The sequence below is a fragment of the Aspergillus fischeri genome, genomic scaffold (assembly GCF_000149645.3).
Source record: "Aspergillus fischeri NRRL 181 1099437636249 genomic scaffold, whole genome shotgun sequence".
Taxonomy (NCBI): domain Eukaryota; kingdom Fungi; phylum Ascomycota; class Eurotiomycetes; order Eurotiales; family Aspergillaceae; genus Aspergillus; species Aspergillus fischeri.
The window spans coordinates 4,387,206-4,408,340 of NW_001509770.1; the positions used below are offsets into that span (position 1 = coordinate 4,387,206).

Sequence of the window (21,135 nt, forward strand, 5' to 3'; positions counted from 1 at the left end):
TTTTGATATCTCATAGACCAAGCTTCTGAGAAGCAAGTGGACACTCATGATATGCGAACATACGAGAGAAAACCCTCAAGCACAAAGGTATTGGGAAATCTGCTTCGACGCCAATCCGCCGAAAAGCCACTGGCAAGAGCGCCGTCAACGAGCTCGCAGTAAGCAAGAATCAGCAAATTGGCTTGTTTATGTCTTGGAAGGAATAGGAACACGTCCGCCAACTACGGTTTGCAAACAAAGAGGTTGTCCAGTCCCACTTATTTGTATCTTTCTCTAAGCGAAGCAAGACCTATGATCCCCTCAGTGCCCGAGGCTCGGAAGCGAGCAGAGGGATGTATAGAAGTCATGAAGCAGATATCTGGAAAGTTCCAATCCTTCCAAAAAAGCTCAAGCAAGTGCTTGGAATGTCGGCTGAACTTGAACCGCTGAGCGGCTGACTCAAAGGTCTGTGTCTTTCTGCTAGTTAACTTGTCGTGATGCCAGAGCCGAAATTGGAAACATCCTCGGCGGTTGGACAGCCGAAAAATGCTTAAGATGTGGTTTTGATGGGTTTCCGTGTCGGTTGAGTGAATCGCCTTTGTGCCGTCAATCTGACCAATAGGTCCCACTCTCATGGAGACTTGCAGTAAGGCCACGAGCTTCTTTGTTTGACGACGCACCTGACCAATGACGACAGTGGTGCATGCTTATCAATCACGTAGCATGCGGAACTTGATAAGGTCATGCTTGTGGAGCTAGATTTAAAGACGTCACTTTGTACCTATATTGCAGCCCGACCCTAGTTTTGAGCTCAATTGGTCAAGAAGGCTCATTTGAACTTTCGAAATCTAGATTTCGGCTAAAGATACGCTCGCTCGGTGCCACTGATTCGAGTAATGGCGGGAACAAGGACTATGAAAGCAGTCGGTCAGTCTTCGTCTGTCTGCTTTTGAATCTGGTCTAGAAGTTGCTATTGACAGAAGTTTAGCTGTGAAAGGCGGCACAGGCCCTGCTGATGCCCTCTACATTGATGACATCCCGGTTCCGCCTATTAGTGGCAACCAGGCGCTGGTGAAGATCAAAGCATTCGGATTGAACCGGATGGATCTTCTTCAGCGTGAGGGCCAGTATCCGCTTCCGCCTCAGGCGCCGGAGACCATGGGAGTGGAATTCTCAGGGACTATCGAGAACCTGGGTCCAGACGCCAACGGGGACTTCAAAGTTGGAGATGAGGTCTTCGGCCTGGCTTATGGAGGTCAGCTCACGAAGCCTGCTATTCGTCTTACCACAGCTGACGATTCGATGCACAGGGGCTTATGCTCAGTACATTGCAGTATCTACTAATATGCTCATTCACAAGCCTGCGGAATTATCTTGGGAGGAAGCTGCGGGCATTCCAGAGGTGACTTCTACACGATCCTGGCCCTTTTGAGTGACTCCATCTGACTTCTACGCTATTAATAGACATGGATCACAGCGACTCAGGCACTCTATCTCGTTGGTGAGTACAAGCCGGGTCAGTCTGTCCTGTGGCATGCAGGCGCATCGTCAGTCTCTATCGCTGGTATCCAGCTTGCAAAGGCAGACGGAGCCAAGGCAATTTATGTAACCGCTGGCTCCGATGAAAAGATAGACTTCTGCGTCAAGAAGCTCGGTGCGACTGCTGGATTCAATTATCACACCCAGGACTGGTCCGCTGAAATCCAGAAAACCACCAACGGAGAGGGCGTAAACATCATTGTCGATTTCATTGGCGCCAGTTACTTCCAAGGAAATCTGGATGCTGCTGCGAAAGACGGTCGCATTGTCAATCTTGCTGTTATGGGCGGTGTGAAGCTACCTGAAGGTGTAAACATTGCCCCATTTCTTCGCAAGAGGCTCCGATTTGAGGGTAGCACTCTGAGGAGCAGAGACGAACAATACCAGAAGAAGCTACGCGATACCCTTGTGGAGCATGCTTTACCCAAGTTCAAGGATGCAAGTTTCAAGGTGTTTGTGGAGAAGGTCTTTCCGATGGAGCAAATTATCGATGCGCATAAGTTGATGGAAAGCAATCAGACCAAGGGGAAGATCATCTGTACTGTGTCATAGAAAGCTTAGCGAGGTGCCATTGCCAACTCAAACGTGTCAAGAATTCCTGCCTCAGCTTCGTGCTCCTGTTGCTTTGATTCTAGTGGTTGATGGAAGGTTAAATCCTCCGACGGGGAGTTGGCCACTCCGTGCCGAGCCATGGTCTTTCCGGTTCCTCCGGATGCCGATGGTTCTTTGCCATTCTGACCCCCGTCGCTTGATTGCTCAGCAGAAATTGGCCTAGGAGTCGTAGCATACGTAACCTAACTAAGACCTTTAAGAGGCCTCACTCGCTGTCGCAATCGTGGAATGAACTGACGCAATTAGAAGCTAACTGACCACAGAAGCGAGGCGGTCTTAGCGCATCATCGGTTGGCGAAAATGACCATACAACTTCCTACTTCGGACGGGGAAGCAGACCCTGGGGCTACTTCACCCTCCAAGTTCAATGCACTTCAGACATTCCGGCGATTATGGGAACTTGTCAGCCCAGTTCGCCCCGAGGATATCTCTTCCCGAGAGACCGATTGCCATCCTCCCAAGACCACCGTTCAGAGACGCCGACAATCCATCGCGGATCAGTCACTTGACCGAGACGAACACCTCGCTGAGAAGGTAACAAGTCACCAGATCGAGGATACTGTACCTCCCGAGAAGACCGTTCTGTACCTCGCCTATGGCTCGAACTTGTGTGCAAAGACCTTCCTAGGCAAGCGAGGGATCAGGCCTCTGTCTCAGATCAATGTCGTCGTTCCCAGCTTGCAACTGACCTTCGACATGCCCGGGATTCCGTACGTTGAGCCATGTTTTGCAGCAACCGGGCGCCGTGCGCACCCATCAAAGGAGACAGAGACAGGAGAGGTTGGAAACGTCGAAAGCCCGGCGGACGCGGATACGTTTGAGCAAGCCGCCCTCCTCTCGGAAGGCTCCGCATCTATGCCTCTCGTCGGAGTTGTGTATGAGGTGACTATCACTGATTACGCTAAAATAATCGCAACGGAGGGTGGTGGGGGCGGATACAAGGACATCGTCGTGGATTGCTATCCCTTCCCGAAATCCCAAAGCCCGACCGACCCAATACCCGAACATCCCGAAACCAAGCCCTTCAAAGCTCACACTCTTTTGTCTCCAAACGAGGATCCAGATCCTTCTCACCTAACTGCAAAAGATCACAAGCTCCCCCCTCCATACAGGCGTCCTAAATCTTTCTACGCCCAGCCGTCCGCTCGCTACCTCGATCTGATCAACACCGGTGCAGCCGAACATAACCTCCCGCTTCCCTATCGGAGGTACCTCTCGCAGTTCCGGCCGTACCGTATCACGACCGTGCGTCAGACGTTCGGCAAAGCCATATTCGCTGCATCATGGGTACCCACTCTCATTACAATCATATCACTTTCGAAACTGCTGGCCGGTCCCGATGGTCGCAGTCCGCCGTGGCTTGTGCGGGGGTCGAATCTATTGTTCTATGTAATGTGGAGTACATACGACTACTTTTTCGCGCCCATATTCGGTGATGGGGAGCGAACTATGGAAGATACGCGCTCGTAAACAACAGGACTACGCTGTCCATCAGGTTGGTCATTAGGTTCGACTTCGTATATAGCAATTGATAGACGAGAGCAGATTCATGGATTAATACATACATCTTGACCCATTCACGAAGCCATCCGTGCCCACAGGGTAGATCTAAACTCGGATACTGCGCTGGTTATATCTTGCAGAATTTGAATCTCGCAAAGCGCACGAAAAGAGGCTCTAACATGACAAAGGAAAATGAATTGACATCTTTGGATCTTCGAACGAGATTTTCAAAAGGAGAAGAAATATCTAGGGTACAGATACAGGAGTCCTGAGTAACTTGTAACAAACAAACATGCAGCAGAAGCATAGACAAAAAACCGACGTATGAAGGACTGCCGACGACCCGAACCGGACGATTTTCTGGGCTCGCCATTCGCCATCTATGCCTTCACTTTTGGTATTTCATACATGTCCACTGCAGCATCTAGCGCCGGGGAACGGGAGGGCTGTACACGATCTTTCTCGTCTTGATGGGGGCCCACTTGTAGCGCTTGACCCAGACAGTCAGGGCAAACAGACCGGTCAGGATGACGAGGGCCTTGGCACCCATCTTCTTGCGCTCATCCATCTCAGGCTCGGCAGCCCAGTTGAGGAACTCAGTGACATCCTTGGCCATCTGGGAGGTGGTGGCAGGGGTGCCATCCTCGTACTCAACGACACCATCGAACAGGACACGGGCCATGGCAATACCTAAGATGCGGATTAGTCGAAAGTGAGATCAAGTATGGTTACGAAAACGTACCGGTGCCGGGGAAGTAAGGGTTGAAGTTCATGCCCTCGGCGACCTGAGCACCAGCAGGGGGCTCATCGGGGTAACCGGTCAGAAGGCTGAAGATGTAGTTGCAGCCACCGTGACGACCCTTGACGATCAAGCTGAGATCAGGGGGCAGAGCACCACCGTTGGCGGCACGAGCGGCCTCCTCGTTCTTGTAGGGAGGGGGGATGTAGTCAGAAAGCTTTCCGGGGCGCTTCTCGATCTCGCCTTGGTCGTTGGGCTCGGTGTCGTATTCGTGCTCCTCGGCGAAGGCCTTCATCTCGTCGACAGTGTGCATGACACCAACAAACGAACGCCAGGGCACACGGGTAAGAGAGTGGCAGCTGGCGCAGACCTCACGGTAGACCTGGAAACCACGGCGGAGACTGGAGAATATAAGATGAGCAAACCGTTCTCGTCTTGAGCTAGAAGCGAAAGTGGTTCCAAGTCAGGGCAAACTCACGCGGCGTGATCGAAGGTCTTATTCCACTTGGCGTGCTCCCAGGGGTACTGGGTAGGATGCAATCTATAATTTCATGTGTCAGCCTCCACACCATCCTGCTGTCGAATATTGACACTCGGTATCGGAGCAACGGAAAAGGCCAATCAGATGGCCATTCGTCCAATTGATCGCAATCGGTTCACTCACCCCTCCTCAGCGGGTGTCATAGCAAAAGCTTCCTTTCCATAGACGCTGTAGTACCACGCGGCGGATCCGATGGCGGCAGCGGTTGCGACGGATGCAGTGAGTGTGAGGTGGAAGGGGGAACTGGCGGCTTCGGCACCGGCTGTCGAGGAAGACGCACGCTGGGTTGACTGTTAGCAAACAATGCGTCTCGAGGCCTCCAAGTTTGTTTCTCAAGCGATTGGCCTCATCGACTCCGCTTAATGGGCGTGAGGTGTCGGGATAATGCGTACCGTAGCGGTCTTGCTCAACGACTGGCGGGCGATACCCCGGGAGGGCACGCTGCGCAAAACAGTACGTGCCAGCATACTGACGGTAATTGGAACCCTCCGAACAATAGGATAAGAGGAAGGCACAATAGCCACAGACGGTGGAGAGGGGAGGGGAGGGGGGTTGGAATGGGCTCAGCGCACAGGAGGATGTGCTTTTGGAGGTGAAGTTGAGGTTGTCGAACCGTCAAGTTTCTCTTGGGTTTGGAATTGGCTAAACCCTCGCGCTGATTGGCTGCCGCCCCGGCTCTAGCTGCCTTCGGTGAAAACCGCGAATTTTCGGAACAACAAAATTCAGTGATCAAGAGAGCAATACCATAGCCATTCAGGAACAAACACAGTCAGCTCCTTTCTAGCAGAAATATTCTACAATATTACAATTACAGTATCTGAGCAATACACGTTTCACGTTGAATCGCAGTCAGTTGGTGGCACTCAAGGCTGTCCGACAACCCTCCGGTCCCGTAGTTTGCCGTACGGAGTAGTGTGGAAGTGTGCGGTTTATCACATGGCCTCAGTCTTGGCCTGGATCTCCGACGCTATGCACTTTTGCAATGCTTGAAGCGCGGCTCGAATATCACATCGACTGCTGCTGCAATGAAGCACCAAAGATAGAGCGGGCAATCTTCTTATAGTACGGCCGCTCAGCCCCTATGAGGTGTGTTATTAGGCGCCTGCCACTATGTCTTCAACTGGGGATCTCTCGCTCACCACACTGGCGGAAGCGGCATCCGCAAGCTGCTTGGGTATGGCGTTCGGGAAGATCTGATAGTTGAGAAGCATTTCTTCAAACATTGGTAGCATCAGGGACTCTGCAGGCTGCTCCACATATTGCAAGGCCGTCTGTGGATCTTCCGGATTGACTTGAACAACGTCAAACGAGGCGCCCTCGATAATGCCTCGCCGGCCTAGTTCCTCCAGACACTCTTTATAGATCCCATAAATGGTTTTATTTGATAAATGAGGTATGAACTGCTTGATATCGACGCGATCGAGGAAGGCCTGGTCCTGGACGCACTTCAGTAAATTCCTCAACAGGGCTCTGCTTGATACACATACCAAGGCTGTCACCAAATTGCTTGTACAAATCACGATAACATTGTGATGCTGCTTAAGCCGGTCAAGTCCTGTGAGCAAGGCATTGACTGCTCGAACAGCATCAAACGGCTCTTTGCTACTCAAAGCGCGTTCCCTTCGGGCTGCCAGCGTTTCGATTTCGTCTACAAACACGCAGACAAAAGTATCTTCCTCCTCCTCAAGCAGTAGCTCAATGCTCTCGAACGCTTTGCTGACCAGTTTGCCACTTTCGCCGAAAAACTTGCTTCCGAGGGAGTGAGCGTTGATCTCAACCAGCTTACTCTGTGGGTAATGCTTTCCGAGGCGTATGGCAAGCTTCTGGGACAGGCCGCGGCTGATCCTGTCAGTCAACGATTATAACTTGATTCTTTACTTGACGCACCACAGACTCGTTTTCCCTGTTCCCGGGGGACCCCAAAGGAGGATTAACCTATTCCAATTGATCGTCCATTTATCAAGCTTCCGAGCAGAGAAGGACACTATGAGACCGTTACATGACGTTCCTAAAGATGCGGTATCAGCGAAGATTACCCACCCATTCGAGTTATGGCACGGAGTAATGTTGACTGTAGAGGCTGGTCGTACTGCAGACTGCTCATATTCGTGAGTTCGTTGCCTCTGCTGCATAAAAAGAAAATCACGTACGACTCCCAAAGCCCATCCAATTCCGTGCTTGGTAATATCAGTACTTTGGTCTTTCCGAAATCCTCCACATTATCCACTAATTCCTCCTCGTGCAAGGTATGGTGGGTTCTCTCTTGATCAAGTTGTGTGCGAAGTTGATAGGCTTGGACATCTAGTTGGACGTTTTGAAGATGGTATGCTCCGGACTCGAGATCACCCCCGGTACACTCGGTGACGAGTATCGACTCTAGTGCCTGTGCATGTGGCTCCTTCAGGCCCCCTAGGCTGGTATCAGAGGCTGTTCTTTAGCTTTTTCTTGTTCTAGACATACCGAAGGATTTAATCTCCTGTCCCAGAGATAGGACAACAAAATTGTCAATCAACCACTGTGTGATCTCATCCCTGATCTGTGTTACTCTGAATTAGAACCTCGACAAGTTGATGAGAAGTACAGGAAGTGCAGTACCAGATCTGTGCGGACAATGATGCCGTCTCTGTTGCTCTTGACGCGGGCTTCCACATGGAGAACCGGCTGCTGAAGGAGTTCCATCGAGGATGGACTATGGAGCAAAAACAGGAGCACTCATTCCTTGTCGGCAGAAGATGAGGTACTCTCTAAACTGTAACTCTAGCTGAAGACGAAGCCAGAATAGCTGTCTGCCTTTTGAAGAAAGGTGACGGGGGTGACGGAGTGGAATAGCTAGTGCTAAGCAGGACTGCGTGCGATCCCCAAGAGCCAGGTGCAGTACAGACCGTCCTAACACAGCTCATCTGCTTGCCGAGTGTATCTATAGCATCTACGAAATACATTGATATTCATTCAATATTTGCTTCTTAGAGACTTATAGGTGGAGTCTTTTCGATCGATGCCAGATTTTCATGTACGATCTTGCAGGGTTCTAGAGCGTCCTCATCGTACTTCATCTAAAGAAAGTGCTGAAATGGCTCCGATGTCGTAGAATATATCTTCCTTCATCCTGTGAAGCCAAGATGAGCCTTATTTTCCATTTACTTCGCAAGGTTTCAGTACAAAGGCTGGTCGCTGGATTGCCATATCGCCTAAATTATCTGTTCTTAACCAGAGATAGTTATCGTCAGAGGAGGTCTTGTACAGTCTAGGCACCATTCTGCTAACTTCCTGGGTATTGTTAATTTGTTGGTTGGTGCGGGAGATCGGGCCACCGATCTGTCGTGTGGATTTTCCGGGGAACTCGACAGGCGAACTTAGTTATTTTGGCCAAGGCCTAAGGGTCCTTGGGCACATTGCCAGCCTTCAGCCGCAAACACAAATTATCGATCAGCACCACGGTCCATTCTGTTGGACCTTGGGGATATACTTAACTATGTCTACATGTGTTGTCTGAATAGGTAGCCTCTCTGCTCAACATTGGATCTCTCCCATATTCATCCTGCCCCGCAGTATTTCGCCAGCAGCTCAACAGCACTGGGTGACTCCGCGGCCCCGAGCTTTCAAAGCTATCATCGGGACGTTTCAAATTCTTTTCTCCCGATGTTGAACACGAAACAGCAAGATGGCGAACGCGAGGAATGGGCCGAAAGCTGGCGGGAAACCGCGCAGAGACGTACTGGCTTCACTCAAGATGGCCTCAATGGAGGAGATCTCCCGGGCTGCCCTTCCAGCAGGTATGCTGAACAGGATCAAGTGGCCCATATTGCCGGTAGTATATCTAGTTATACTAACAAATTTGACCACCACCAGAGATCATGTCCTCCATTCTCGATTACCTTTCGCCCGTCGATCTGATCCGTGCCGCACGGTCTTCGAAACTCCTGCGCGAAATGGCCTACGATGATACAAGATGGGTGCAAAAACTGAAACGCATGGGATGCTGGAATGAATTTGAAGCTCGAAAACATATTGAAGAGACTTTTGGGACGATCGCGAACGTGGAGTCTGTCGAGCAGCAACAGGTCGCCGAGCAAACGGGACAATCAATCAGTGAACAAGGCCCAGCGATCAGTTTGAATACACTCTCGGATGGATTTGATCAGATTAAGCTCACCACCTCTGTTCCTTCCGAAGAGGTTCACGAGCTGGAGAAGGACCCTGTGTTGGGCGCGTTGAAGCAAGTGAGATCAGTGCGCGGAGAAGCACGCGTTGAGTATGGAAAGGTCCATGCTGCATTGGCGCCGTTCTACGACGACATCGTCACATCTGGGCCATCCCCGGATAATTTACTATTCAAGGAATATCCGGATCCTGAGCATCAAGCGCAAATACTATCTCAATTGCGGTTATTCGCTCAGTGCGATACAACCGAAGGTTGGCGGGAAAGGAACGCGCGCCTACAATCTGCCATATCAATGTTCGAAACAGCCGCTATGAAAGAATTTCGACAAGGTTACGAGAGTGAAGATATTGACGGCACGATGCGCAAATACGCTCATGTTCTCTTCACTCTGAATGGCGGAGATTCCGCTATAGAATTCTTCATCAACCATAACCACCTGATAACTCAAAAATCTGACTTGGGCAGGGTAGCGGACTGTATTGACGGCCTGAACCAACGGGTCAAGCTCGAACATACCCAGGCGTTCTTTACCAGGCTGAGTGTGGCTTACAATGAGGAAGTCTCGATAATCAACCGCGCCTTTCCCCCGAGCATGAATGTTGGACCCACATTTGTTGAAAAGGTTGCACAAGACGTGCTATATCCGTTCTTGACCGCGATCTTCGACGAGTTGCATCGTTCAAATCTTGAGTCATACCTAATCGCCGTCTCGGGGACATTCGCGCAGTCTCTGAACTTGTCAGAAGCACTCTTACCAATCCAGAACACAACTGACACGCTTGACGAGTTTCTGCACCACATCGTGGCGAAAGTATATGAGCCTCACATTGACTTGTACCTTGCAGAAGAGCTCGACCACTTCCGGAAAAACTCTGCGGCTGTAGTGGATGAGTGGGATAGGCAACTGTCAGAGCAGGCCGCTTCGACTGAATCATTTCTGATGTCCAATGTCAATCGACAGGCCGACAAGCGTGACTTTTTGACTTCGTTTAAAAAGGTGATTATGGCACCCGTCAACATTCTCCCCAGCTTTTCGAGCTCCAAGTCAAGCGAAACGAAATCCGATCAAGAGTCCATCGGCAGCGAACCGTCTTCGGCGCTCAAGAGCCCGAACAGGTTTTCCACTATTGCGTCCCCTGCTCTTACCCCTACGGTTGAGGCCCCTCCGACCACAGAGCTTGCAGCTAAGGCTGCCGTCATGAAGTCAAAGTTGGAGGGCATCCGGTCTCTGTTTAGTATCGAAATCGCTCTCAGCCTAGTTCACTCGGCCAAGTCCAGCCTCGACCGTGCCGCCCAATTTGTGAAGATAGGAGGTGAGACTGGAGCGGCGGCCAAACAGCAATGTGAGGCAATATTTGTCTCGCTCTTACGCATTTTGGGACATCAGCACCTTATTGTCGGTTTCAACAAAGCGGTCGACCATCTATCCAACTATAGACCTCGTGAACAAGGCGAGCGCGATCAAGCAGGGGTTGAGCCTCTAGTTACCTTCTTGGAGCTCGTGAACGTTGGTGACCTTATATTGCAAATGATGGATGTCTTCTACGAGCAAGAGCTTGTTGGGGCCAAGATCACCGATCGCAATGACTTTCTCGATCCTGCCGTGAAGGAAAAGAAGAAATTCGAGCAGATCTTGGACGAACGTGTCGCTGCCGGATTGAACAAGGGTATCGATGTCCTCATGGAGGAAGTGGATTATATCCTCGCGACCAGACAGCAGGCTACTGACTTCAATCCCGATGTCTCTACGGATCCATACCGAAAGACCATGGATGTAGCTGTCAGTGAGGCGGCCGCGGCCGTGGTTGACGTCGTTTCGTCACATACACAGATGCTGGTAGGGAGCACGGACAAGAGCACGCTAGATGTCTTCAACCAGGAGGTCGGATTAAGACTTTTCACAGCGTTGTGTAAGCATTTGAAGCGTCAGAGGGTCAGCATCGAAGGGTCCTTGAAGCTTATAAGGTGAGACTACCCAGGCTATTTATAGGTTGTGATTGATTTTTACTGACTATGCTAGCGATATGAACCACTACTTTAAATTCATCCAAAGCTTAAAGAACAACGATCTTCTCCTCTACTTCAAAGCCTTCCGGGAACTAGCGCAGATCTATCTGATCGATCCATCTGACGCTAAGGAACTGGCGACTATCATTGCTGATGCGGATCGGTTCTATGGTATATGGAGGGTGGAGGAAGTCTACGAGTTCGCTGAACGACGAGCGGACTGGTTTCAGGTGAAACGCGACGTGGAACGCGCTATGTACGGGATTGGGTGTAACGTTATGTGATTATTCAGTATGACTCTAGTATATATTATGATATCGGATAGACAGGCTAGAATACCCACATGGTAATACAGTTATCGATCAACGGATGGGACGGATGGCAATTCTCCACCTTGGGAAGACGGAGCTTGAATTGATATCACCGCCTGCAACTTTGAGTTTGTTCTGAGGAACTCAATCTTTAAATACCAGCATCATCTAGAACGCATCCCCGGAGAAGCTGAGCTTATCTTGATTTGATGCCGATAGACTTCCGGTCGAACTGACGTCAATGAGCGGCTGCTGATACATAGCGCAAGCGGTCTCAGCCACACACTTCCACCACTGCACGCTGGCTTGTTTTTATCCTATAAAAAGAAGATGCTGCCTGGAGACAGACATGCTGGGTAAAACGTCATGCTTCCCATTGTGTCTTGCCGTGGTGTACTGGAGTTATTGTTGTCTGAAACACGATGAATTGAACAGTATTGTCTCTGAGCCATCCAATACACTTTCCGACTCTTCTCACGCCATACAGAATCGCAGATAAACATGGACCACCGAGATTAATCATCTGGCTCTGCATTTGTCTCATTTCAATTGCCATATACTTGCTCGCTGATGCGACATGAGCAGAGCACAGCACTTGTACTGAATCTGTGTCTCCACCGATACATATATCCCCAAAGAAGAGCAGATGAATCATAGGACGAGGTACAACAACCCAATTTAAAACTCAACAAAATGATCCCTACCACCTATCGACTGCTCGCTGTCCCCATCTTCCTGTGGCTCCAACTACTCCCCAGCATACACGCGAGCAACGCAGCCGGAAACACGGTCATAGTCACAGTAACACCCACAATCCCCCATCCAGCTTCCTACACTTCCCCCGAGATATTCAAAGATGCAGTCCTCTCAACCAGCAACGCCTATCGCCGAGAGCACAACGCAAGCCAACTAACCTGGAACGAGACACTAACAAAATACGCCAAACACTGGGCAGAGGGATGTAAATGGAAGCACTCAGTGAGCCACGCTCTCCTTATCCGATCAAAAGTACATGTAGCATCCGGACTAATAATCCAGGGTGGCCCATACGGCGAGAACCTCGCCTTCGGCTACCAGGACCCAGCAGCCGCCGTTGCGGCCTGGGGCGACGAGGGCCAGAAATACGACTATAAGTTACCGACGGGATTCAGCGAGGAAACGGGGCACTTCACACAGTTGGTCTGGAGGGCGACGAGGGAGGTTGGGTGCGCGGCGTTCAATTGCGGGGATCAAGATGGGAATGATGCGAAGGACAAAGAGGGTCGGTATACGAGGGCGCAGGGCTGGTATGTGGTGTGTGAGTACTCGCCTGCGGGGAACGTGGTTGGAAACCAAAATGCTTTCTTCAGGGTGAATGTGCAGCCGGCGAGTACATATTCTGGGCCGGAGACGACGGGTTCTGCCACTGGGACCAGCACGAGTGCGAGTGCGAGTGGGAGCGCAACGGCTACGGCGACCGGTGGTGTTGAGGAATTGTATGATGGGCGGTTGAGAGACCAGTATCAGAATGCTTTTATTGGGCTCATAGTTTTTATGAATTTAGTATGATTGTGAAGATGGGAAACCTATATTTATGTACGGCTCTGCGAAGATCCGCTGGCTCATGCATTGTCATCTCTCGTACTACCGACATCGCGTACATAAATTCCCAGCTGGGGAGATAGCACATATATCTATTCACTTTTTGAACGTTCCAGACACCCTGGACTGAAACCAAGCCAAATTGATCATGGGAAGAGGCTTAAGGCGGAGAGAAAAACAGAAATCCCGATATGTTGGGAGAGAAATTGGCGAAGATGTCGACAGAGAAGAGTGAAAAGAAATAGGGTAGATAAGAGGACAGCATTAGATACGAAAAAAGAACCCCAGTTAACCGATAACTTCCTCGCTTTCCTCGATGATCTCTTCGACAATCTCCTCCACAACAGTTTCCCCTTGCTCTTGTGTGGTTGCAGCGGCGTCCTTGGCCAACTTGGGGTCGTCGGCCTCCTCGGGGAGACCGTAGGCGTCCTTCTCTTCGGCAAGGAGCTCCTTCTCCCGGCGAATCCAGGCAACCCACTCGTTGAGAACCCGCTTGCGCTTCTCGACAACGGCTGTGTTGGCAATATCGACGGCGTATCTGTCCTCCTCGTCGAACTCCTTGGAGTATTCCCGAAGGTTCTTGCGCACTTGTTTCTGCTCCTCCTTGCTGAGAAGAGTGGGTGGGCGAGGGCGCCAGAGGAATTGCTTGAACTTGTCTGTGGGGTTTTCGGAGAGGGTCTGACCGGCGAAAGTGTGCATGTTCCAGCCGTTTTCCAACTAGAAGAGGAGGTAAGTTAGCAATGTTACAGATATCGATGAAAAAGATGGTAAAGGCTTCTTACCTGGTGTGTCCACACGCTAGCACTGCTGACGACGTAACGACCGGTAGGATCCCAGTCGATATCCGTCACACCGTAGTGTTCAATAGTCTTCATCAATTGAAGGTTGGCGGCAAAGTCCTTCTCGGCTTCGGGCTTCTCTCCCTCGAAGTCCATGTCCCAGAAGTCCATGTCAAAGCTGGTCTGGGAGTGAACGGTAGCAACGACAACGAAACGACCCTTAGGCGACCAGTAGATCGCGTTGCTGTTCTTCTTCTCAATGGTGCGGATGAGCTTGAAGTTACCGATTGCTCCGCCCTTCTTCTCAGGGGCAAAGAACGACACGGCGGTCTTGGGTGCAACAGCAGCACCAGCGACAGCCTCGCCGGTTGTGATGAGAACGAATCGATTGCCATTGGGCTCCCAAGCGAAATTGATCACAGTATCCTTGAGACTGTCAACAACCTCAACAGGGACACCCTTCTCGCGTACCCGGAAAATCTCGAGGTTGGTGGCCATGGACTTCTTCGATTTCGAGTGTCGATCCACCTTCACGCAGACATACGAACCCTGGGACTGCCAGTGAAGCTTGACGTCGGAAACATTGAACAAATTACGTGTTCGTACAATTTCTTTTGATGGCACGCTCATCATGGCAACTCTGGCGGGGCTGCTGCCGATTTCAGGAGTCCAGAAGCAGAGCAACTGTTCGTATTGTTTGACGCCCTCCCGAGTCACAGTTGCGGGTGACCACTCAAAGTCCATGACGCCGTCGATCTTCACCGATGTCTTTCCGAGCAAGTTCATTCGTGGAAGCTCGTAGATCGAAATGGACTGGTGCTGTAGCATGCGAGCGACGTACTTTTCATCGGCAGACCACTTAAATGCAGGCCACTGCACCTTCTTCTTGGGCTCGGCGTCTCCCGCAGGACCAGCAGTGAGATCGTGAGAGACGAAGGAACGCAGAGGCTTTCCAGTCGCAATATCCCACACGATAATGTTCTTTCCTTCCTCCTCGTAAGTCAAAATAGACTGGCCCTCCTCAACCTGAATGGGGCGCGCGGACCAGGTCGTCAGATAGCTCTCACCGGGCGAGAACTCGATGAGCTGGACGAAAGGATGGGGGAATTGCTTCTGTTTCGAGAAAGCGGGACCACCCCAGAGCTGAACACCCTGAGGGTGAACGGATGCGAGGTAAGTACCCTTGGGAGACCACTGGGCGAAAAGCTGCGTCCAGTGCGCACGGTCGACGACATTCTCGGGCGGATTGTTCTTGTTGTTCCAGAAAACGCCCACCTTGTCTCCACGGTGAAGGGCAAACTGATCACGCGCGTTGGGGTCCGCAAGCCACGAGCGGAGATGCTCCTTCTCCTTGAAAGGCTCGATGGCGGGGGGCTTGTACTCTTCGTCGATGCGCCCTTCGCGACCGTAGCGTTCGATATCCATTAATTTGTTCACGAGAAGGGTGTGCTTTTTGTCAAGGGGAGTGCCGTGCAGCTGCTTGACCGCGGCGACGGCTTGTTCGGGGGTCTCGAACTCGACGAAGGCATATCTGTAGAAAGTAAAAGGTTAATTACCCGAGCTGCAACTCCGTGTTCTTCCACCTTTACATACCCTTCGGACATGTTCTTGTCGTTGAGGGGCATAAAGACCGCATCTTCAGACGTGTGGCCCACCGTGTTGAGTTTCCTCAACAAGAACTTGATGAGCTTTTGTCTGCTTTCCTCGGGCACAACCGGGAGTCCATCGATCACAACGAATGTATCCAAACCCTCTTCGAGCTTCACTTCATATTGCGCCTTGAGATCTGGATGTCGGACAAAGAGCCGTGTTAGCCAGGAGGGGCAACAGAGCGAGAAAACGTCCACCCAAAACAGTCGCACTCACCGGAGAAGTCAATCTCCTCCTCCTCCTCTTCGTGGAGGTCCTGCTCAGACAAAGTATCGAAACTGGGCGCCATGGCTGTTCGTGACCGGGGGGACGGTGGAGCGAAGGCGATGGGGAGGTGGGAATATCGAGGATGAGGTCTTGTCTAATTTTCTGCTGGTCAACCCCGTTTTGGCTGGCCTTCGATTTTAGGGCAAAAAGAGCAAATCCCAAGCGCAGCCGCTTCTGTGTGCGCTGTGCTGACTCAGCACTTTTCTCAAGTCACGTGCCTGCTTACCTCATCGTCTGCCCCAGCTGGGCTCAGGCTGGGCTTTCATGCATGATTTCCTCATTCGGCATAGTTCTAGACCGAGGTGGTATTATTCTCGTAAGGTACATACATCGATCGGAGAGGGAAGTACGCCTTAAAGATTCGTCAGTGCTCTACGCTTCTCTAAGGTACTACTTCTACTATTACTGGGGAAGAGCAACAACACCAACGCATCATCCCGGACTTCTTTGCTGCTGCAGGTTGAATACTCGCTTGTTGTGGGGTGAACTGTCTTCATCCTGTCTTTGTTTATAAAAGACTTATATGCCTCTTCTCGTCCCGTCCTGTCTCCCTAGATATAGGTACCTATCTCCGTTTCTTATGCCCCGCCGGTCCTAAGCGCCAAGTGAGTGACCGCTTAGATCTGGACGAGCTCAACTATCACCATTGCGATACCCATAGGACTCACTCTACTCTCATCAACACTTACTTTCGACCTGTAGCGATTTCTCCAACCTCAATTCTAACTTCGCCAGCTTTGCGTCTGTGGATAAATAAGAAATCGAAGCTCTTGGACGACATGTCGCGTAAGATCACCATTCTGTGTTTTGTATATGCTCCGAACTCGGTCTTTACTGACATCATGCCTTGCGCGACAGTATCCCCCGACGTTGAGGCCCGATACACAGAGGTCATAGATTCAATTCTTGCAAAAAGCGACCTGAATACCATCTCCGAGAAGCGCATCCGCAAAGGCCTTCAGGAAGTAGTCGGCTATGATCTCACTCCTCAGAAGGTCCGTAACGCCGTCCTCGACTCTGTCGCAAATTATCCCCCCTCAATATTGGCCCACCCTGGGCACTGCAGAATTTCTGCTAACGCGCGTTGTTAATATAGGCTGCGATTAAGCAGCTTATCATGAAAAGGTTCGATATATTCGCGGGACAAAGCGGCATTGGAGGGTCTTCTGATGCGGCTGCATCATCGACCGCCCCTACTTCCAACGGTCAAGCACAGAACCATGATTCAGTAACGCCTGCGGAGCCCTCACCTCCTGCTCCGTCCTCATCCCCTCAGAAGCGTCAAGCGGAGAGCGATGACCAGTCCGATCCATCAAGCAAAACACCCCCGGCAAAGAAGAAGAAGCCCGACCACGATATCGACGCAGATGCCCTCTATGCTGCCAAATTACAAGCAGAGGAGAACATGCGGGCTCGGCCGACTAGAGGTGCCAGTGCTCGTAGGTCGGCACCAGTGAAGAAGAAGACCAAGGCCAAAACATCCAAGAAAGTCAAGGCGGAGGACGATTCGGATCTTGATTCAGGCTCTGAAACAAAGAAGGAAGTGAACCGATCTGGCGGTTTTCACGTGAGTTTCCAGCACTTCATCTAGGATGTCAGTCTCGACTGACAATCAGACAGAAACCATTGAACCTGTCGCCGGCGCTTTCAGCATTGCTGGACGGCGAGACTACGGTACGCTATTCCTCACACGGCGATCCTGTCTTATCTGAACCCTGGAACTTCTACTAATCGTTTAGCAGCTTTCTCGTCCTCAAACAGTAAAGAGACTCTGGCAGTATATTCGTGAACACGATTTACAAGATCCAAACGACCGACGTCAAATCCGTTGCGACGACGCCATGCGCGCTGTTTTCAAACAAGATCGCATACACATGTTCACGATGACCAAGATCCTCAATCAAAATCTGTATAGCCCGGACGAATAGTCATTCATTTATACGACCGATACACGACGATATTTTCCGCTTCAACTGCAGCGTGGCCATTGCTACCCATGACCAGCATACTGAACATTTGTTTTCTTTTCATATCCTGTTTCTTTGCCTCTCCAGCATATCGCATTGGATTCCAGGCGCTACCCGTTCGATTTCAATTTTTATACTTACTCTCATTGGCGATTTGACTGCCCATGCTCATTTTCATATGTTTCTCCAGCGGGAGTTGGTGCTGCCTTCGCAACACAGTACTTGACGGAGGATGTCTGCTAGACATTGATAGTCGATAGCTTTCCATAGCTTCATAGGACGAATCATCATGAGTCATTTAATATTTGATTTTAGTATTTGTCCGCCAAAAAACCCCTGTGGCCACTATGATAGTGGACCAGGAATTATTGCCAGCTGCAAAATTATATAATATGCCCTAAGCGCGCTGTAGACAGTAGAGAGATTGAATCTTATTCTCGACGAATCTGCCAGTTGACTCGGAAGGTTTGTCAACGAAGGATCAGCTACTCCGTACTCCGCGTGTATATTCTCAGAAGCTTGGTGATAACTAAGCAGTGAGCGCAACTTTTTGCCCGCCGCGCACACCCCCACCGCAGAATACAGACAGCCCGCATTCAAAAGAATTCTCCGCAGCACGCCCCAGACAATCGTTCGTCGCGTATTCGAAGTGGATAGCCGTGCCCTTTAAAATCTACGTTTCCCTCTCGGGCATTGCCCCATCCTTCTCACCCCAAGGTCCTCAATAACACTTTGGCCAGCTGTCGTCATGTCTGAAACCGAGCAGCCCCGAGCGACCCCATCGCAAGGCCAGAACCGTGGTGGTAACCGACGACGCGGCCGAGGAGGTTTCTCTCATCAAACAGGACAGACCGAAGGCGCACAGCGTCCGGCCGATGGTGCTGGGAGGGGTCCACGATCCCGCGGTCAGGGACCCAGACGAGGAGGCGGGGGACGCGATAAGCAGAACCGCAGTGCCAGACCGGGTCAGGCCGCTGATGAGAACGCAACGCCGGAGGCTAATGCGGAAACACCCTCGCAAGGCGCTCCACTGGCGGAAGAAGGTGAAGGGAAGCAGGTAGCTGCAGCGGAGACGGACGATGCGGACGATGGCGAGATCTGCTTCATTTGTGCGTCGAACGTCGCACACAGCTCGGTTTCGCCGTGCAATCACCGGACTTGTCACATCTGTGCTTTGAGACTGCGAGCATTGTATAAGAACAAGGCTTGTGCGCATTGTAGGGTGTGTTTCGTCATATGGGCCGAATGTTCCTCTCCAATGTCCGCTAACGTGTGTGTTTTCTGGCCAGACCGAGTCCAGCTATGTAATTTTCACGGACGATCCGGCAAAACGATATGAGGATTTCACGGATGCGGATTTCTCTCAGAAAGATGATAATCTGGGAATCAAATACGAGAATAATGACATTTTCGAGGACACGGTATTACTGCTGCGGTACAACTGCCCTGACAGGAGTTGTGATGTGGCTTGCTTGGGTTGGCCTGACCTGCATCGTCACGTCAAGAGCAAGCATGGCAAAGTGATGTGGTATATACTCAGAGTTGTTGCGCGCGTTGATAGAAGGGCTGCTAACGATTATTCAGCGATCTTTGCACTCGGAACAAGAAGGTCTTCACGCATGAGCATGAACTTTTCACTATGGCAGAGTTGCGCAAACACGAGAAGTACGGTGATGATGTGCCAGGTGCCTTGGATCAAAGTGGTTTCAAAGGACATCCCGAATGTGGATTTTGCCGCAAGAGATTCTACGGCGATGACGAACTCTACGCGCACTGTCGTGACCGTCATGAGAGGTGCCACATATGCGACCGCCGTTCGGGGAGTCGGCAGCAGCAGTACTACATTGACTACAACGCCCTTGAGGATCATTTCCAGAAGGATCATTTCCTCTGCCTGGACAAAGAGTGTTTAGAGAAGAAGTTCGTCGTTTTTGAGTCACAGATGGACCTGAAAGCCCACCAGCTGGAGTGCCACCCCAACGGACTCTCCAAGGATGCTAGACGAGACGCGCGGACGGTAGATCTATCAGACTTTGACCTGAGAGCACCTTATCAACCCCAGAGACAACGCCGTGGTGCTGGTCGCGGCCGTGATCCGAATGCGGATCCCCTGCCAGTATCAAGCGCCCAGCCATTAAGGCGAGATGAGATGGCTTATCAGCGACAGATGGCTATCCAGAGCGCACAGTCTGTTTCTACCCGCAGCTTTGGCGGCCAGCTCACTCGCAATGATACTCAGACTGTTCGCGCGCCAGCCAGGTCTGGCGCTGCAACACCGGTTCGAACAGCTCCCGCCGGCCCGCCAATTGCGGAAATGGAGGCTCTCAATGTCGGGGCTGCGTCTGGGCCTGCCACTCCGCAGGATCAAGCTCGCCGTCTGCGGCACGCAGCTGTAATTGAACGTGCCTCCAACCTCCTCCGGAACGACGCAAGCAAGCTGGCAGACTTCCGTTCCAAAGTCTCTCAATACCGCACGTCGGCACTTTCACCCACCGAGCTCATCGATGCTTTCTTCTCCTTATTCGATACCTCTAGTACTGAACTCGGAAAGCTTATCAAGGAGCTCGCGGAAATTTACGAGGATGAATCCAAGCGCAACGCCTTGCTGAAGGCCTGGAACGACTGGCGCGCGATCAATGAAGACTACCCCGCTTTACCAGGTCCAGGAGGCCAAATCCCAGGCATGTCACCCGGCACAGTAAATGGAAGCGGTGTCGGTGGAAAGCGTGTCCTCCGGCTCAAGTCATCGACAGCACAATCTTCCCGGTCCGCTGTTGGCAGAAGTGGCTCTATCGTCTCGACATCCTCATCCTCATCCACTAACCCCTTCCCGCCTCTCTCTGCCTCTACAGCCCGCTCTGCCTCTAGAGCGACCGCAACAGGTACACCCTGGGCCGCAGCGGCCCCTACTCCTGCTCGAACCATGGCCAGCGCCATCAACCCATCTTCCCACCCGGCACCTACTCCCTCCCGCACCGTGCGGAACACAAATGACTCCGAGGCATTCCCGGCTCTCCCCGCAGCGCCGAAGCCGAACGTCCTCATGGCGGGCCTCACTCGCGGGACAGTTCGATGGGACGATCGACGACCCCCACCGGTCAATGCTTGGGCATCGTCCTCCGGAAGCGGTTCCGCATCTGCGAACGGGCCCGAGGATGACTACGGGGAGTCGTCGTCAGCTGGAGGGAAGAAAGGCAAAGGCAAAAAAGGCAAGCAGACACTATTCCATTTTGGGTAGGGTGTCTGTCTATGTTGAGGTCTGAGATTCGTATTTAAGCGGTTACATATTGTGTTAGAGGTAATTTTGATAGCGTAAAACGGTATGCAGTGTTCTGTCAAGTAAGAAGGAGTTACATAGGAACTAGAGCAATGGAAGCTAGACCTTAAGAATCTCATTGTTGCCTTCACGAGTCTGCCAAGTAAGATATGTGAAATACTATGCGGCTACTTATGATACAGATCTTAACATGCAACGTGGCTACCTGTCATATAATTAGT

General features: G+C 51.3%; 9 protein-coding genes across 9 annotated transcripts; 6 read left to right on the forward strand and 3 right to left on the reverse strand.

Moving 5' to 3' along the window:
- Positions 1 to 875: 875 nt before the first annotated feature.
- NFIA_022560 (NAD(P)H-quinone oxidoreductase) lies at positions 876 to 2,070 on the forward strand (the record flags this gene model as incomplete). The annotated part of the gene is made up of 4 exons (XM_001265441.1): positions 876 to 906; positions 968 to 1,234; positions 1,290 to 1,381; positions 1,444 to 2,070. The coding sequence occupies 4 exons, from the start codon at positions 876 to 878 to the stop codon at positions 2,068 to 2,070; spliced, it is 1,017 nt and encodes a 338-aa protein (XP_001265442.1).
- A 360-nt stretch (positions 2,071 to 2,430) lies between these two features.
- NFIA_022570 (uncharacterized protein) lies at positions 2,431 to 3,600 on the forward strand (the record flags this gene model as incomplete). Its single annotated transcript, XM_001265442.1, has 1 exon — positions 2,431 to 3,600. The coding sequence occupies one exon, from the start codon at positions 2,431 to 2,433 to the stop codon at positions 3,598 to 3,600; it is 1,170 nt and encodes a 389-aa protein (XP_001265443.1).
- Positions 3,601 to 4,057: 457 nt separating this feature from the next.
- Positions 4,058 to 5,380, reverse strand: NFIA_022580 (ubiquinol--cytochrome-c reductase catalytic subunit CYT1; the record flags this gene model as incomplete). Its single annotated transcript, XM_001265443.1, has 5 exons — positions 4,058 to 4,323; positions 4,376 to 4,773; positions 4,851 to 4,913; positions 5,037 to 5,194; positions 5,306 to 5,380. The coding sequence occupies 5 exons, from the start codon at positions 5,378 to 5,380 to the stop codon at positions 4,058 to 4,060; spliced, it is 960 nt and encodes a 319-aa protein (XP_001265444.1).
- Positions 5,381 to 5,845: 465 nt separating this feature from the next.
- Positions 5,846 to 7,592, reverse strand: NFIA_022590 (putative pachytene checkpoint component Pch2; the record flags this gene model as incomplete). Its single annotated transcript, XM_001265444.1, has 8 exons — positions 5,846 to 5,992; positions 6,053 to 6,349; positions 6,401 to 6,752; positions 6,801 to 6,897; positions 6,954 to 7,009; positions 7,064 to 7,322; positions 7,374 to 7,444; positions 7,495 to 7,592. 8 exons carry the CDS (start codon positions 7,590 to 7,592, stop codon positions 5,846 to 5,848), a joined length of 1,377 nt encoding a protein of 458 aa, XP_001265445.1.
- A 982-nt stretch (positions 7,593 to 8,574) lies between these two features.
- Positions 8,575 to 11,366, forward strand: NFIA_022600 (exocyst complex component Sec10 family protein; the record flags this gene model as incomplete). The annotated part of the gene is made up of 3 exons (XM_001265445.1): positions 8,575 to 8,686; positions 8,763 to 11,040; positions 11,096 to 11,366. 3 exons carry the CDS (start codon positions 8,575 to 8,577, stop codon positions 11,364 to 11,366), a joined length of 2,661 nt encoding a protein of 886 aa, XP_001265446.1.
- A 720-nt stretch (positions 11,367 to 12,086) lies between these two features.
- NFIA_022610 (putative extracellular SCP domain protein Pry1) lies at positions 12,087 to 12,941 on the forward strand (the record flags this gene model as incomplete). The annotated part of the gene is made up of 2 exons (XM_001265446.1): positions 12,087 to 12,371; positions 12,432 to 12,941. The coding sequence occupies 2 exons, from the start codon at positions 12,087 to 12,089 to the stop codon at positions 12,939 to 12,941; spliced, it is 795 nt and encodes a 264-aa protein (XP_001265447.1).
- Positions 12,942 to 13,262: 321 nt separating this feature from the next.
- Positions 13,263 to 15,692, reverse strand: EifCb (translation initiation factor eIF3 core subunit b; the record flags this gene model as incomplete). The annotated part of the gene is made up of 4 exons (XM_001265447.1): positions 13,263 to 13,691; positions 13,757 to 15,284; positions 15,347 to 15,539; positions 15,620 to 15,692. The coding sequence occupies 4 exons, from the start codon at positions 15,690 to 15,692 to the stop codon at positions 13,263 to 13,265; spliced, it is 2,223 nt and encodes a 740-aa protein (XP_001265448.1).
- An 820-nt stretch (positions 15,693 to 16,512) lies between these two features.
- On the forward strand, positions 16,513 to 17,598 carry NFIA_022630 (SWIB/MDM2 domain protein; the record flags this gene model as incomplete). The annotated part of the gene is made up of 4 exons (XM_001265448.1): positions 16,513 to 16,665; positions 16,767 to 17,237; positions 17,291 to 17,344; positions 17,413 to 17,598. 4 exons carry the CDS (start codon positions 16,513 to 16,515, stop codon positions 17,596 to 17,598), a joined length of 864 nt encoding a protein of 287 aa, XP_001265449.1.
- A 787-nt stretch (positions 17,599 to 18,385) lies between these two features.
- On the forward strand, positions 18,386 to 20,875 carry NFIA_022640 (E3 ubiquitin-protein ligase HEL2; the record flags this gene model as incomplete). Its single annotated transcript, XM_001265449.1, has 3 exons — positions 18,386 to 18,859; positions 18,927 to 19,165; positions 19,222 to 20,875. The coding sequence occupies 3 exons, from the start codon at positions 18,386 to 18,388 to the stop codon at positions 20,873 to 20,875; spliced, it is 2,367 nt and encodes a 788-aa protein (XP_001265450.1).
- Between the last annotated feature and the right edge of the window lie 260 nt (positions 20,876 to 21,135).